Source organism: Phyllostomus discolor, chromosome X (assembly GCF_004126475.2).
Source record: "Phyllostomus discolor isolate MPI-MPIP mPhyDis1 chromosome X, mPhyDis1.pri.v3, whole genome shotgun sequence".
NCBI lineage: Eukaryota > Metazoa > Chordata > Mammalia > Chiroptera > Phyllostomidae > Phyllostomus > Phyllostomus discolor.
The window spans coordinates 25,067,937-25,085,069 of record NC_050198.1 but is presented as its reverse complement, the minus strand read 5'-3'; the positions used below and the strand labels follow the sequence as shown (position 1 = coordinate 25,085,069).

Below are 17,133 nucleotides of genomic sequence, written 5' to 3'. Positions count from 1 at the left end.
AAGCCAAGAAAGATACAGAATTAGTGTATTTACGTATATGTATGATCTTTCCCAAAAAGATGTTATGTGCCCACAGATAAAAACCAGGTGAATCTAAAATCTGATCCAAGTGGTTTGAAAACACAAGTGGTAGAAGAAATCTTATGTGGTTAATTAGAGTAACAGTTTTAGCAAACTTCTTGGTCTTAACAACTAACTCTGGACATGAGAGAAGAAATGACAGGTTCTACAACTCTATATAGCTTTAAGGATTTCAATAGCAGTTGAGTATGATAAAAAAATGCCTGTGTAACTCAGACAAGAGAATGTGATATTAAGCTATTATGGCTTCTGAAATGAGTCACTCTTACCTTACTTACCTATTTTCCCTAGCCCTCTGAGACTACTTTCTCTTAATCTTCTTTCCCTAACAAACCTTTAAATCAGTTAACATCTCAACTACCCCTCTGCTACCACTGTAACAAAGCAGGGTAGATAATAAAAAGAAGGTGAATTTTGAGGACAAACAAAAAAAGACTTCTTCCAAATCCATTAACGTAATCATAATTACTATAAACAAAAATGAACAATTCATACCTTTTTATTGCATTTTTCACAATGATATGCATTTGCACCTTCTAATAAATCTCCTTTGACATACTGTTCCAAAGAATCAAGAAGATTTTGGTGATTTCTAATGTCTACATTCAAAGTTGTAAAAGATTCTTCACACTCGTATCTAAAGATATTATTTAAAAAATGATCAAAAAGGATTTATTCCTTAGTTTTCTAAACATTTAGTTATGAACATTTATAGTATTTACAACAGAACATGAAATCTGTAAGTCATAGAATGTTACCAATAAATGACAGGTAACATTTAGTAGTCAATTATCCTGTGCCTAACACAACATTAGGTTGTTTACACATCATATGTACTAGGTTCTTCGTCTTCATGACAAACCTCCTAAAGAAATACCATCACCTACACTATAGAAATGAGGGAAATAGGATACAAAAAGGTTAATTTGGCCAAAATTACTAGGTGAAATGGTGTTTTGAAGCCAAGTCTGGCTTCACAGCTTATGCTAACAGTTAAGGAGTGTTCCACTTATACAGTCCTAAAATTACAGTCAGCCCTTTGAAGGCAACCACAAGGCTGATGAGGCCCCCAGTGAAAATGAGTTTGACATCCCTGCTCTAGTATCTACCATGCTGCTTTCACTGTCATCTGTTTAGAAAGCAGCAATTCATGCCAAAGCATTTACTAGTGGCCTGAATTTAAAAATGTTCCTTCTTTTCTCTCATTGAAACCTTATTAAAGCACAAGTTTGAATATTACAAACGAATAGGGGATAAACAATCTGAGGAGTCAGAACCCCACCATTTAGCAATTTTCTACTGAACGAAATTTTAGATTTGTGATGAGGCATTCATAATTTCAGAACATGAGATATGGAGAACACATTATTAATCATTACATTCATTCATCCAACAAATATATTGAGAGTGCTTTACATGTGAAAAGCACTGTGGGGACAGTCAATGTTTCAGATAGTCCCCCATATTTAGGGTGTCTCAATTTTGTTAAGGAAAAAAGACAGGTACATAAATAAAAGCATTTATAAATGACATGAATGAAACACAAAGTAGGTATTAAGCAAACTGCTTTTATTGGGGAACAGCCCATAGAAGAGGAAAAAAAAGTTAGACCCTATGACTCCAGTGAAAAAGTAGGACATTCTAAGTTGAGAAGTCAGCAAAATTTTTCTGTAAAAGAGCAAACAGTAAATATAACAGGCTTTTTTGGGGGGCACGGAGGCTGTGAGGTACCTGTGGCAATTACTGAACTCTGCTGTTATAGTGAAAGCTGCCAAACAGACAGTAGACAACTTTACAAAGACAGATGCAGGGCTGGATTTGACTTTAGGGTTCACAGTTTGTTAACCCCTGTTCTAGACAAATAATGCCCTAAAAGGGATAGAATTCTTTTTATATAAACTCCTAGCATGTAACAAGTATAACACTAGTTTAGTTGTGGAGCAGGTTATTTGAACTTTAATGATCTTACCTAAGATCATGCTCTCTGGACAGTTTTACTGAGCTACCCACCCCCCCACAAATTTCCACATAAACTTGAAAATCGTCTAAAACAAACCAAGGAGTAACAAGAATAGATGACCAAAGAGGTGGCTATTTTGTCAGCAATTAAAAACAAGAAGTAAAAATGACAGTGTTATTGTCCATCTAATATAAAACATCTTTCAAAAGGACCAAAAGATGTCCAGGTTATGTGAACAATTATATATATACCCTTGATCTAAATGAATGGTTTGGCCTAACAGAAATTTCTCATTCATATAGTATTACTCTCCCCAGTCATTTCCCTATGTTAAAAAAGGAAGCACTCCTCACCAACCATATACAAATACACCCCCCCATGACCATATGTAATACTATTTGGGCTTATAGAAAACACTAAGTTACTGTGATATTTTGGCAAAAACAATCTCAAACCAACATTAATTGATAATATACAAGAGAAATTCCAAAGCAAAACCTCCATGTAACAGGCATAAACATTATCAGTAATGAACTATTTTCAATTAGAGCCCTAAACAAATAATTTTGCTTTTAAGTAAAAACAACGACAAAAACTATGTTTACCCAACTCTCCCTATGCTTTGTGTGAAAAACATACCTTAAGGATAACAACCATAATCAATGCTATTTTAAAATACAATTATTTCATTTGTATAGGAAATACACCTTCATGTCTGCCACCTTCTAAAGTCATTGTATGAAATACTAAGAGACTAGAAAAGGAACCAAATTATTTGATAACAAACAAAAACTCCACAAGTAGTGAGGTATACACAATATACATTTCATCCAGTATCAGGTATTTAGTAATCCATGGTAAGACTCCAGTTTTCTACATAACAATTAGTAAAAATTTTATTTATTTTTTAGTAAAGACACAGTGAAACATCAACTTTAAATGTGTAAGATATAACTAACACTTACCTGTGTGGACAGCCTTGACAAATCTTTTGATCAGCAAAGGAACCTCCTAAAACTTTACTTAGCATAGCAGGATGTCCTAAGGCTTTCAAAGCTTCATCTAAACTATCCACCAATGAGTTAAAAAATTCTAAAGCATCATGTTGTTCACGTAGATTAACAGGCTCACCCCAAAGCCTAAGAAATGAATGGAATAAAATATGTAATGTGCAACACTCCCAGAATAATACATGCAATATATTTGTTAGGGGGAAAAAAATAAAGCAATACAACCAAAACCGACAGCATATAAATTGAGATTTTATTCCTCAATTATGTGAGGAAGTAGAAAGAAATACATGCTCTCTACATATAGAGTGCAGTGGGGAAGTGAGGCTCAGAGTAAGAATAGTAGTCCAGTGGAGAATTAGCATGAAACTACTGGTATGGCTGATACAGTGCAAAGATTAAATCTATTTACTCTTAAATTGATTTTTCCAAACAAAAAGAGAAAAGCTTGACTTGTTTTAGAGTTAATCTCTTTTGAGCAATCTGAGGACTTCAGTTAGGCAAATCAATCCAGAAAACAAACTATCAATTATGTATACCACAAAATGACAACTAAGACTGCTAAAACAGGGAGTACTGCTGGAAATTATCTCTGACATCTAATCTTATATTTATAGATCCATACATATAGACAATAAGTGAATTTGTTATGAGAGATATGTTCAATGTATTTCAAATATGCTAGTGGAACTGATCGTCTTTCGATAAATTCTTTTGTAAAACTTTTTCTATATAGCAGATAATCTCATTCCAAATACAGTTAATTATTAATTACAAAAGGGATAAGGTACCTTTATAATAAAGAGAACTGTTAAGATACTAAGAGATCAAAGCTATTATCATCAATAATCAGAAAAACTGATAACATGTGCCTCCCAATGCAAGGAGGAAAGCATATAACATTACCCACATAGTTTTCTTGCTAAAAAAATTTACCTTAAATCTGCCCTGACTGGCGTAGCTCAGTGGGATTGAGTGCAAGCTGCGAACCAAAGCATCGTAGGTTCCATTCCCAGTCAGGGCACATGCTTGGTTGCATGCCACGGTCCCCAGCAACCGCACATTGATGTGTCCCCCCTTTCCTCCCTCCCTTCCCTCTTTAAAAATAAATAAATAAAATCTTAAAAAATCTCTTAAAAAATTTACCTTAAATCTAATCATGAGGAAATCATCACAAAAATCAATAAAGTGAGGGACATTCTGCAAGACAAATGGCCTAGACTCTTCAAAAATTTCAATGCTACAAAATCATGATAACTTAGGGCAATTACTTTAAAAATGACTAAAGAGGTTAAAAATTTTTGTGTTTCCTTCCCTGGCTGGTGTGGCTCAGTGGATTGAGCACTGGCCTGTGAATTGAAAGGTCACTGGTTCGATTCCCAGGGCCAGGCCACCAGTTGGGGCATGTGAGAGGCAGCTGATCAGTGTTCTCTACCTCTCTTTCCCTCTCTCAAAACATAAATATGTAAATAAAATCTTTTTTTTTTTTAATTTCATTTTTGGCAATTTCTTCCAGCATACCAAACTGTGAGTGGAAAAAAAAGTCATAAAGGTATTTCTGGGAAATTAGAATACATACTGATGAATATTAGACATTACTAGATCAGTATTAAATTTCAAGGTTGTGATAACTGTATTATACACAATAGGTAAATGTCCTTATTCTTGGAGGACACATGTTGAGGCATGTAGTAAGTGCCATGTTTGCATACTACTATCAATTGGTTTAGAAAAATCTAAACAAAAACCAAAACCAAGTATACATACACATAAGCAAATGGGGGAAATGTTAAGTGGTCAATTTGGGTAAAGAATATAACACAAAGGTGATTATTATAGTACTTCTTTACCTTTTCTATTGGTTTAAAAATTTTAAGCTAAAAATTTAGAGGGGGCAGGGAACGTAGGAAAGTATATTACACGTATAAAGTGTGAATAATCGACAAGTCTTATGACTGAGATGGAACAAGCTAGGGGAAGAAAGAGAACTAGAATAGTAAGAGAGGAAGTTACAGGGTGTGTGCGCAGTGATGGGGGTGAAAAAAGCAAAACAGAGCTGAGAAGAAGGGTGATGCATGTAAGCCGATACTAGGGGGCCTAGTTATGAGAATCAGAGGAATTTTATATGGCGAGTCATAGGGAGCTCAATGTAACTATAAAACAGTGGTTTCAAAAGAAATCTAAGTAGTATCCTTGTAGTAGGGAAAAGGGATGTTGCTCTGATTGAAGCAGGGAAGGTGGACCAGAATAGCAGCAGTCTGGGAGATACCACAAAGGGGTTATAAGGAGTTTTATCCTCTCCCTCTCTTCCTCCCTCCTTTCCCCTCTCTAAAAATAAATAAATAAAATCTAAAAACAAAAACAAAGACAAAAAAACCCTCCTCAATGTGATCAAGCGTCCATCCTAGGTCTCACTACCTGTTTATAGGATATAGGGAACTGAAGAAAACAAACTACTAAAATACCACAGGGATCCTAACAACAAAATCCAGACAGTGGGGAAATTTACAGGGTAAACTACTGTATTTTTTCTTCAACAAATAATTACAAGGGTGAAAAAAATTAGAAGAGATTAAAGTCACAGCAAAATCTTGGTATTTGTGGATCCTGATTAAAAAAAAAAGTATCATAAAAAACAATTACGAGATAACTTGGTAAATTCAAACACTGACAAGGATATTAAAGGAATTTTTAAAAGACAGGGCAATAGTATTATGGCTGTATTTTTAAAAAGACATCTGAGATTTGCTTCCAAACAATCTAGAAAGAAGTAGATGGGAATATAGATTCAACACAATTAGTCATGAGTTGACAACTGTTGAAGTAGGATAATGTACACCCCTAAGGGTTCATACTATTTTCCCTACCTCTAAAAATACGAAGTTTCCAAAACAAAAATAAAAAAATTATTAACACTGTAAAAGACTAAAAAATTCTGCCTCTCCATACTATGACACTTTCTACTACCTCTTTTCAGGACAATGTGCCCCCCCCAAAACAAACAAACAAACAAACAAACAAACCCAAACCATCGCTAAGAAGTTTGAACATTACTATTGCTTAAACACTGAACATAAATATGCCTTCTGATATAAATTTTAGAAGTTTAATGTAGTATACTGAGATATTCACAAAGGTTTAAGCAGTTATCCCTATTCTTATCCATCCATAGTTTACCTGAACTGTTTCCAAAATCCTCTGGGCACATAGTACTGTAGTCGAGAAGCAGCTAAGTGACCAAAGATGACCTGAAGGTGTCTTAGAACACCAATATTGTACTCTTTCCTATCTTCTGTTTTACTTAATGCTGGTTTGTCTTCAAATTGTTGAGGATATCCAAATACATCATCTCGGGGATCAACATTGCTCTAGAAACCAAAACACATCATTAATGTATACTTTAAAGTATAATAAAATATGTTGAGACAAATGCCAAACAATTAGTGAACAAATGACCTGTATGTCTAGTTCTTATTTCCAAAGCATTTAACTTTTAATTTGTAAATTTTAATTTACAGTAATACTGTTTATCCCCAGCATTTCATGAGGGTTGCTCTAAAGGAATAACCCTATGTATCCAAGAGGTAGTTAACAGATAATACAAAAGTGTAGTGATTGAGTGACTGTAGTGATTCAGTTAGACTAAACTGGATGCAAACGCAGGCTCTGTACTTACAAGTTAGGTAACTATGCAAATAAGTTACTCAACCTTCCCAAACTTCAGTTTCCTCATATGTAAACTGAGACAGTACATTCTTCACGTAGCTGTTGTGAGGTTTATATGAGAGAACTTTTTGTGGGAACCCCCCCTAAACCCCCAAAATGATCCTCTGTACACAACTGGTGAGAATCTAAAATGGTGCAGACACCGTGAAAGAGAATTCCTTAAAAAATTAAAAACAGAATTATCACATGATCCAGCAATTCCTCTTCTGGGTACACACCCAAAAGAACGGCAAGAAAGGTCTCAAAGAGGTATTTGTACATTCATATTCATAGCATCATTGTTCACAACAGCCAAAATGTGAAACAACCCAAGTGTCCATTGATACAAATAAAATGGGCCCTGGCCAGTGTGGCTCAGTTGGTAGGAGCATCATCCCATAACCAAAGGACTGGGGGTTCAATTCCTGGTCAGGGCACATGCTTAGGTTGCAGGTTTGATCCCTAGTCCAGGTGATGTTTCTCTTCCTTCCTCTCTCTAAAAGCAATGAGAAAAAATAAAAAAGTCCCTGGGTGAGGGGGGAAAAAAAAGTAAATAGAAATGGGATATTATCCATACAACGAGGACATCATTCAGCCTTAAAAGGCAATGAAACTGACACATGCTATTGATATGGATAAACTGTGAGGATAGTATATTAAGTGGAAGAAGCCCATCACAAAAAGACAAATAAGGTATGATTCCAATTATGTCAGGTAACTAGAATAGACAGAAAGAGACTAGTGGTTGCACAATTATGTCTGAGACCTTTAATATAGAAATAGACTATCTCTAGTCTCTGCTCACAAGAAACTTACAGTCTAGGGAAGTAAACAAGCACATAGACAAAAAACACAAAGTATAAACCAAAACCCCCCAGAGTGAAGTGGGGTGCTAAGACAACATGAAGCAGAGGGTACACTTTATTTGAAGAAAACAAAGGTGTGGGATACCTTATTTAAAAGTGTATCATATTCTGTCTGCCTCATTTACTTGTTCCCAGTACAATTAGGTATCTCTAATTGTACTTAACTCAATATCCCAGAGAACTAGAATATGTATTTCAATTTTTACTCGGTGCAGTGGTTCTTAAGCAGGTATGGGTGTAAGCAGCCTCCATGAAACTTTCTTAAAAGGTAAAGGTGCTCAGACCCCACTCAATGGATGAAGTGGTTCAGTAGGTCTGGGGAAGAGCTGAGGCAAGTGTATGTTTTGGAAACCCTTAAGTGATAAAGAACTCTAGAGTAAACAGTTGTGGTGACTGAAGAGAACCATTCGACATATTTACTGCAAACAGAACACAATCTGGCTTCTCCAGTTTTCACCAACACTATGAACAGTAAAAGGTAAAAAAAAAAAAAAAAATACAGGGTAGACAGAAACATGACCATGACTGAAGTTTTACAATCTTCTCTTTTTAAAGAGCTATGCCACAGTCACATCAACTTCTCTGCCATTACAACCCAACTTTTCTATAGCTTTATTGTATGTTGGATACTCAGTAGGCAGCCTAAAGTTTGTCACAACAACATGTAACATTTAAAGTAGAGAGAAATTTGTTGCCTAAGAAGGAAGAGCTATATTCTGAGAAAAAAGTAAAAGTATCCTAAAGAGAGCATGGATAGTATAAAACTGGAATAGCATACAACTTGGCACAAATTAATGGAAATATATATTTAAAATATTAAGTAGAAAAGTGAAACTATAATTTAAACTATTATTAAATATGAAGACCCTTATCATTACACAAACTCCAGATTAAACACTTCACAAAAAAGTGGAGTATATTAATTGTTGCTTTAAGTACATATAAATCTATAATAACAGTTAACTATAGTTTAAAGTGTGGTAGATAGTCTACATCAGGAGATTCCAGCTTTATTATGAAGTATGTCACTATGTCCAATGGAAGTACAACAGTTGATAAGAGAGAACAGTATCTGGTGTCAGAACTCCAAACTCAGAAAACAAAAAGGCTAAATAAAATTTACCTCATTGTCCTGCTTCTCGTCCCCAGACATATCATCATCTACGTCACTACCTGTGCCTTCAATGGCAAGAATACCGTTCCTGATGGACGGAATCATGTAGAGTTGCTGAATCACAGAATTCATGTAACAAGTAGCACCAGCATTTTTCAGCCCCACAAATCCCTTTGGAGGGCGGGGTCCAACAGGTGGCAGATATTCCCACTCAGTAAGTGCTTCACATGCTGAAAGAAGATAAAAGATTCTTATAGTATGAATGTAACCATTTTCTCCACTTTTAGCTCTAGTAGGCTAGTGATAAATTAACATTAGTAACAATTCCACTCTTACAGTCACCTGAAGGCGTGCTCTGAGTTTGCATTTCACCCTCAACAAACCTAAAATACACAGGAACATGTTATCACTATACAGATTCTTACCCTGATACCTGTGAACCCACGTTTTTATCTGTCGTTATTTCTAATGGCAGTCTCAGTAGTCTCAGGATTACACAATGCCAATTCCTACACACTAACTTTATTGTTAGCTTTACAGTTTAGTCATTATGGACTTTCTATGTTTGTATGTTTTTAAAAGTACCTTCAAAACTCATTCTGGAATAAAATGTTATATAAATACACCAACATATCACAGCTTTAATATTAACATCCTCTGGGTTCATATCCTGGTTCTGATGCTTACCAACTCTTCCATCTTCTTTAGGTAAGTCCACGTGCTTCCTAATAAATGTAGCGATACGAGTACACTTGCTTTGTCTACAACTACAATGTTATTTTGAGGAGCAAACAACAGTGAATTTGAAAGTTCTGTGAAACTGCAAATCAGCATATATCTGCCCCTCTGCCTAATACAAACCTGAAAATAACAAATATCATTGTCTGTGGGACTGGTAAGATAAATTATAATATACTAAATTGAAAAATATACAGCCAATAAATGCAAATACGTAAATATTTATGTGTTGATAGGGTACAACCACAGAAACATTAAGGGGAAAAAGTTCTAAAGAACAATGTTGTGTACCACATGCCAATCTGTTAAAAAAAAAAACCCTAAACAAACAAACAAACAAACAAACAAAACGTTGTATGTAAATTTTGCATACACAGAGATGCTGGGAGGGCAGACAAAAACTGACCACAATGGTTACAGCTATAAAAGGAGACTGGGAAACTGGACTGTACAGGAAACATACTTTGTAGTACACACTTTTCTTTGGTACTTAAAATTTTTACCATGCAAAGAAGTGAGTGACCTTTCTCTTTCTGCCACTTTGGAGCACATGGAGGTGTGCTGGGAATAGGACTTAAAAATGGCCAATACACCTGGAAGGTTGTGGTCCAAAGCTATTTTTTGTTCGCTAGTAGTGGAAGGAACATGTGGCTTCTCTTCTTAAAACTGAAGGTGTTTACACTGGAGATGAAAGTGAATTCTATTTGGGCAGGCAATACCCTCATATGTACAAAGCAAAGAACAAGGATGACTCCTGGAGGCAAATGGAACAAAACCAGAAGCATCTGGGAAAAAGAAACTCATGCTCACATGGCATAGTTTATGCCAAATTCCAAAGCAACTTTCATGCTAAATTCATTAGATGCTGAATCCACATGATACTGTATCCCTTGAGGGTTTAAACTTATTAAAAACTAAATAAATGAAAGTGAAGATTAAAAAAAAAAGCGAACAAAAACAAGAAACACTTCTTGTAAGTTATAGCAAAACAAAACCACCACCAAAAATCTCTGCCTCACTATGCATAGGTTTGATAGAACAGCCAAAGGTCTAACCTTTAAAGCAGCCAGTTTCATCAGAATCTCCTAAAATGTTACTTAAAATGCCCCTACATTCTGAAATACAACATATAAAAAATAATTTGATAGGTTCTTAAAATCTACTAGAATCAATTACATTCTTAAACTTTATAAACAGTGGTTTTGGGGGAGGGGGGGGGTGGGAAGCTTCTGCCCTGGCTGGCGTAGCTCAGCGGATTGAGTGCGGGCTGTGAACTAAAGCATCGCAGGTTCGATTCCCAGTCAGGGTATATAACTGGGTTGCAGGCCACGACCCCCAGCAACCGCACATTGATCTCTCTCTCCCTCTCCTCTCTAAAAATAAATAAAACCTTAAAAAAAGGTGCACTTTGCACCATTAGCTCATTAAAAAAAAAAAAAGCTTCTGTTGTGTTTATTTTTTCTTTTTTGATCATTTTTTATTGCCCTCATCTGCTTTGAACTTCAGTTTCATCTCTATAAGATCTGGAGTCTACAGTCTATTTCACAGGCTTCATGTAAGCATTAACTGAGGACATAAAGTGCATGAAAATGTTATCTTCTCACACTCTAATCTTTAAAACCAGATTTTCTTAGAGCTCATATGACAATAACATTTAAGAGCTTCTAAAAGAGGGCCTGAAAGGTTTGCAATGCATAAAATTTGTGTTTTAAGTCTGGCCTTTATTTTGACTACCATTTACTCTGAAGTTTAGATTTTAGTCTAGAATTGACTAAGACGAAATTTATTTTGCTAAATAGTTACATCACTTATAGGAAGACATTTAACAAACATTTGAAAACTTCTGCATCAAGGCTCTTTGCTTTTAATGGCCTTAAATCCATTTACTAAAAATGTGAAACTAAACTAGTTGCCGGGGGGTGGGGGTGGGGAGCACAAGTTGAAGATGTTTACTAAAAGAAAAACAGTAAAACAGATTCAAGTTATCCATGAATACAACATTGTATTTAAAATACTTACTAGTTATTGCTGTGCCAATGTAATACATTTCAGTCAAAGAATCTACTATCTGTTTGAGATTCCTCACACAGCCAACAGCTAATGCTACAAGTAATTCAAAACCAGCATTAATGGTAGGTGGTGAACTACAGACTGGAATAGCCTGTTCAGCTGGCAGTTCTCCATTTCTCATATACTGCAGGTAAACATTGGATGCAGGGAAGATGAAATCATCAATTAATTCCTGTGAGAGTTGAGAAAAAAAATTATGTATTAGTAATGATATATAGTACACATATATTTGTGTGTTTATATGTTAAAGTATATAATATATAGTTGTAAATACAAATATCATATATAGTTATATGTATGTATATGTTAAGGAAAGAAAGGTCTCCTGTGATCTTGGAAGGAGATAACATTAAATTACTTGTCAGAACTCAAGATCTCATTACATCTCAGAAAACTCATTTGGATTTTCTAATAAATACTACGCACTACAATTAACCATACCCCAACTCAGGTTAAAAATTTTTTTAAAGAACCAAGAGTGAGCTGACACTAGCACTTCATACAGTTTACATTTTAAGTAAGTTTATTTCTTTAATCACATGTAAACCAAACCTCATTTTGAGTATCAGTAAAATTCACTGAAAAATTTTCCCCTCGAATTACCATACTATTGATAGAAGAAACTCACTAAAAGAAATGAACAAGATGCAGTTTTACAAAATAGAAAAATTAAACAGTGCTTATTTACTTTATAAAAATACACAGTAAAACTGAAATTTCAACTTACTTTAATGAGATTAGCACCTCCCTTTTCACAACCAATATGATACTTTTTCTCAGGGGTTTGAAAGGCCAGTAACTCTTTTGTTACCCCAAGGTGGCCTTCCAAGATGGTCTCTTCAACACCTGTTTCACCTGTTCTCTTAACATCATCCTGTCAAAGAAAAACATATCAAATGCCCAACTTATGAGAGGGAGGGAGGAACCATACACAAAAGAGGGCTGAACAGACATGAGGAAATCCCCCCAAACCTTTCCATTCTAATTCATTTTTCTTCAGAACTTTCTGGAAGTAGGCTTTATGAATTGAAAGCTAATAGCTACAAATCTCTTCAGAAATATCCCCATATGGTGGGGGGAAAAATGGAGACAACTATACTTGAACCATTAAAAAAAAGGAAAAAAATATTCTTGTATGATTTGAAGTAAAAAGTATCAGGTCTTAAGATCAAGAATTAAATTAAGTGCCAGCATATCAGACTCATCAAGATTACTTTTTAAAAGAGAAAAATTATCCAAAAGGCCCAAAATTCTAAAATGAAAGAAGTGGAAAATCAGTATTCCAAGGCTCAAGCAAAACAAAGTATTTTACAGAACTAGTAATGCATTCATCCTGCGATTCACGAATGACTAGTATCCATCAATGCAGAGTATATTCTTTGATTTTTTGGTCCTTTTTTATTACTCTTTGGTGTTTTTCATTTACCCAAAATGCTGAAAACTACAAACTATTAATAAATTACACCATTTGTCGATATGGTAAACACTGTATTAAATGCAACTTACCCTAATTCTTTTAAGCCAATCAATTTCATTATTGAGAAGAACTTCAGCATTGGGTATATTAATATTACTATTGTAAGCATAATTAAGCAGGTGCCTTAAAAGAGTGAAGTAGTCACCAGAATGTTTAGCTCTTTCTCTGGCTGTGCTCTGAAACAGTAAAGTAGAAAAATACAAATTTACATGTCCATGCTTAGAATCCGGTTTTAAAAACTCAAAGTTAACTCGAGTAAATTATTAAAATAGTATGGAAAATTACCAGTATTTTATTTATTAAATTACATATAGACTGCTCTAACTTTAATATAATCTAAAAGCACAAATTCCTGAATGTCCATTGTTTAAAGAACAAATTGCATTGATAAGCATATTAAAAAAGTCTCACCCCCAAAACGGTAAAGAGCAGAGTAATGAAGAAAAGCAGAGGCCTGTGTCCCATGCAACATCTGGTGCACATTAAAAAGAACTGCTCCTGTGCTACCTGGCGAACAGTTCTGAAATAAAAATGTATCACATTTAATATATTATTTTCATGAAGGAAAAAACAGGTTACAACGCTGGTCTCTCTTTGGGGGGGGGGATAAAAGGTAAATTAAAAAGTGAAAACACAAGTACACAAGGTTAATACTCCTTAAGCCAGCAACATAGATGAATTTAGGCTGTGTGTCAAAAACTACAACCTCAAATTGTCACTGATGAGTTTGAGAGACACATCCTAAAGATCCTTTTCTTGGAAAAGGCAAGACATGCTCCTCTAATACAAGATGCTTCACAGTGAGCCTTCCACAGAATTTTTATTCAACTGTGCTCTGGAGTAAACCCTATAGGAATTCTGCTGCAATTACAATAAGGATATTGCCGTAGATGTCCTTTATATTAGTAGTTCCCGAAGTATGGTCCCCAAATCAGTAGCTTCTGGGACTTGTTAGAAATACAAATTTCTCAGGTCCCTTCCCAGGCCTGCTGAATGAGAAATACTGGAGGTGGGACCCAGCAACCTATGGTTCAACAAATCTTGCAGGTGATTCTAATGTGTGTCCAATATTGAGAACCACTGTACTATATTATATTCTATGATGACTCACAAAAAAAACTTGCTTCTGGTCTCATTACTGAGAATTTCACCCTATCATTATGGATCTTTAAAAAAATCTACATAGATCTCCCCAGAATAAATGCTCCAAGAAGGTAGAGACATCATTTATTTAGCCTCCTGTGCCTCCAGAACCTAGAATAGTGTCTGGTATATAGTAGGTGCTAAGACCCACTTCCTAAATGTATACAAGACGGTGCTCTGCCTCCATTAGGAAGTATATGCTCTTTCAGGCCAAGGCCTTGCTTTATTGATGACAGTTTCTGGTACCTAGAACAATGTATGGCATATGAATCTGTTAACTAAGCACCTGTGTACCTTACGGTCAGACTACATTTTGTGGATAACTATGTTTCTGTCTTTGTGCTAGCTGACAGAGAACTTAGAACCAAATTTATAGTTCATTAAGAACTTGGCAGCATACATTCTGTGTACTAATCTGTCTTCCTGGATGTTTTTAGGTTTCTGAAACCCACACATGGTCCAATAAATCAGGGATTTTAGAAACTCTGTGAGTTGACTTTGGCAGAAATCATGTTAATTCAAGTCAGGAGTAAGTACCAATTTTCTGGGAGAAGGTCCATAACTTGTATCAGGGTTTCAAAAGTATGCCATTCATGTTGTCTTAGTTTGCTTATTTATTTTAAAGATTTTTATTTATTTATTTTTAGAGAGGGAAGGGAGGGAGATAGAGAGAGAGTGGTTGCTAGGGGTCATGGACTGTAACCTAGGCATGTACCCTGACTGGGAATTGAACCTGTGACACTTTGGTTTGCAACCCGTGCTCAATCCACTGAGCTACGCCACCCAGGGCTTTAGTTTATTTTTTTAAAAGTTAGTCATGTTGCCCATATAGAGTAGGGGAAGGGGTCTATAAAGTTGGTGCTTCTCAGTTCCTGATGAAACATCCTTCACACCTCTGTAATGCTTCAAAAGAAACCTGTCTATCAATAAACTGTTGCATCTTCACACCATGCTCAAAATCTGATCATTTCTTACCATTTTTACACTTCTATCCCCTGTCACATTTTATTTGGATTAATGAAAAAGTCTAACTCTTTTCCTGTTACTCTATGTTCTTTAACATATCTGGCATGTTCCTGCCTTAGGACATTGACATCTCTTGTTCCTGTGTTTAAAACACACCTGCCCTATTATCCACATGGACCACTACCTTACTGTCTCAGAGCTGATTAGTGGTCACCTTTTTAGGGAGGCCTTTTTTGACTATCCTATCTATACAGGCATATATCAAAGGAATTATAGGTTTAGTTCTTGGCCACCACAATAAAGCAGGTCATAATATTTTTGCTGGTGGAGGATCTTGCCTTCCATTTGGAAAAAACACATCTGTTAAGTGCAATAAAGCAAAGTACAATAACATGAGGTATGTCTGTAGAAAACTGAACTCCACTGACTCCTTAATTTCTTACCCCTTTTCTTGTTTTATTTTTCTCTGTAGCATTTATTACTACCTAACATACTATATTTTTTTCCCACATCTTCCCTTCCTATCCCCTATTCTCTTTAGTATGTAGACTCCAAGAAGGCATTTTGTCTGTTTTGTTTACTGCTATTCCAGTAGCTAGAATAGTGAATGGTTCATAAAAGGTACTTGTTGATAAATTATTTACCAATGAGACTAAATACCATATCAAAATTTAACACTACTTAGACCTTAGCATCTAAGGCCTTCTGTAAAGTGACTCCTACTAATCTCCTCTACAGTATATTATCCTATTACTCCTCCTCAACACATGAAACCAGACTTCTCAGCTCTGCCCTGAAAGCACTATGCCAGGAGTGGCAAACTCAGATGCCTCCATGAATTACAGACATGTGCAACATTAAGGAGTTAGTAAGACAGGGTATAAAACAACAGGTGCTGGAGAGTGCTGGAAAAAACATATCTACCTAAAGGAAATTAAATGCAATTCCAAGTGATTACAAGAAAATAAGATCAGTGTCACGATGTGGAAGCAAACCTCATCTAACGGGAATAGAGGTCTGGGAAACCTGATCTCAGGTACAGGGAAAACTTAGTATAAAATGTGGCACTGAAGTTGAAGTTTATGAGAAAGTAGAAGTAAGGGCCAAACTGTGGAGTACTTATAAACCAAATGTAAATGTTTAGACTAAATTAAAAGGCAATGGGAAGACATGGAAAGATTTTAAGCAAGAAAACAAGACGATCATATTTTGCAACAGTTAGTGCATCTGTAGTGTAGTCGACAGATTATAGAGTAACACCTTAGTCGAGCAGCACCAGGTATGGAAGATTAAGGATATCACAGTTGTCCAGGCAATGGATGCTAGTTTTAAAAAAAGGGTAGAAACAATATGGAGAGGAGGAAACTATATGGAGTCCAAAAAATACAGTAAGTAAAAACAACAGGGAGTGATGTTGAGAGAGAGGGAGAACACCGCCAATGCCTGCCCAGTTTCCATTTTTATACACATATACATTTTACCCGAACAGCTCACAGATTATATTCTGAACACACCCTTCACTTTCACCCCTTCCAAGTAAAAGTAACCAATTCCTCTTCCCATTCCTAAAGTACTTTGCCTTTTATGATACTAATTTCTGTACCAGTGTTCACTGAGGGCAACAACTATGTTATTTGACTTTGGACTCTTATTGCCAAACACACAGTAAGAACCCGCATAATTTGCTGGTGGATTAAAACTACGCAGAGGTTAAACTATGTAGCAGAAATAAGTTAAAACTCAAGAGAACCTTATCATTTAAGTTCAGTCTTAGCTCCTCCATCAGTAAAGTCTACTTCTGAATTGTTATACAAATAATGTTTACATCAAGCTTGCTGTCAAATTCTTACAAACTGAAAATAAAGGATTCTGAACCTGCAATAGGTACTCAGCTACTTAAAAAACGGAACTGCAGGGCAAGGTGATAGTATTACAGAAAAAAAATCACTACCTCCAGGTTTGACTTCACGAAAACCTTCCTCCTTCTACCTAATGAATTATTA

The 17,133-nt window shown here is 35.5% G+C and overlaps 1 protein-coding gene across 5 annotated transcripts in view; it reads right to left on the bottom strand.

Annotated features, from left to right (window-relative positions):
* Positions 1-17,133, bottom strand: part of USP9X (ubiquitin specific peptidase 9 X-linked) — a 131,142-nt gene that overhangs the window by 13,946 nt on the left and 100,063 nt on the right. For all 5 annotated transcript variants that reach the window (XM_036016409.1, XM_036016408.1, XM_028523347.2 and 2 more), the window contains exons 27-34: positions 13,433-13,541; positions 13,051-13,197; positions 12,272-12,418; positions 11,494-11,716; positions 8,746-8,966; positions 6,229-6,419; positions 3,007-3,180; positions 577-718 (exon numbers count right to left, since the gene is read on the bottom strand). In XM_036016409.1, coding sequence (XP_035872302.1) covers positions 577-718; positions 3,007-3,180; positions 6,229-6,419; positions 8,746-8,966; positions 11,494-11,716; positions 12,272-12,418; positions 13,051-13,197; positions 13,433-13,541 — 1,354 coding nt within the window. The remainder of the gene's footprint in view (positions 1-576; positions 719-3,006; positions 3,181-6,228; positions 6,420-8,745; positions 8,967-11,493; positions 11,717-12,271; positions 12,419-13,050; positions 13,198-13,432; positions 13,542-17,133) is intronic.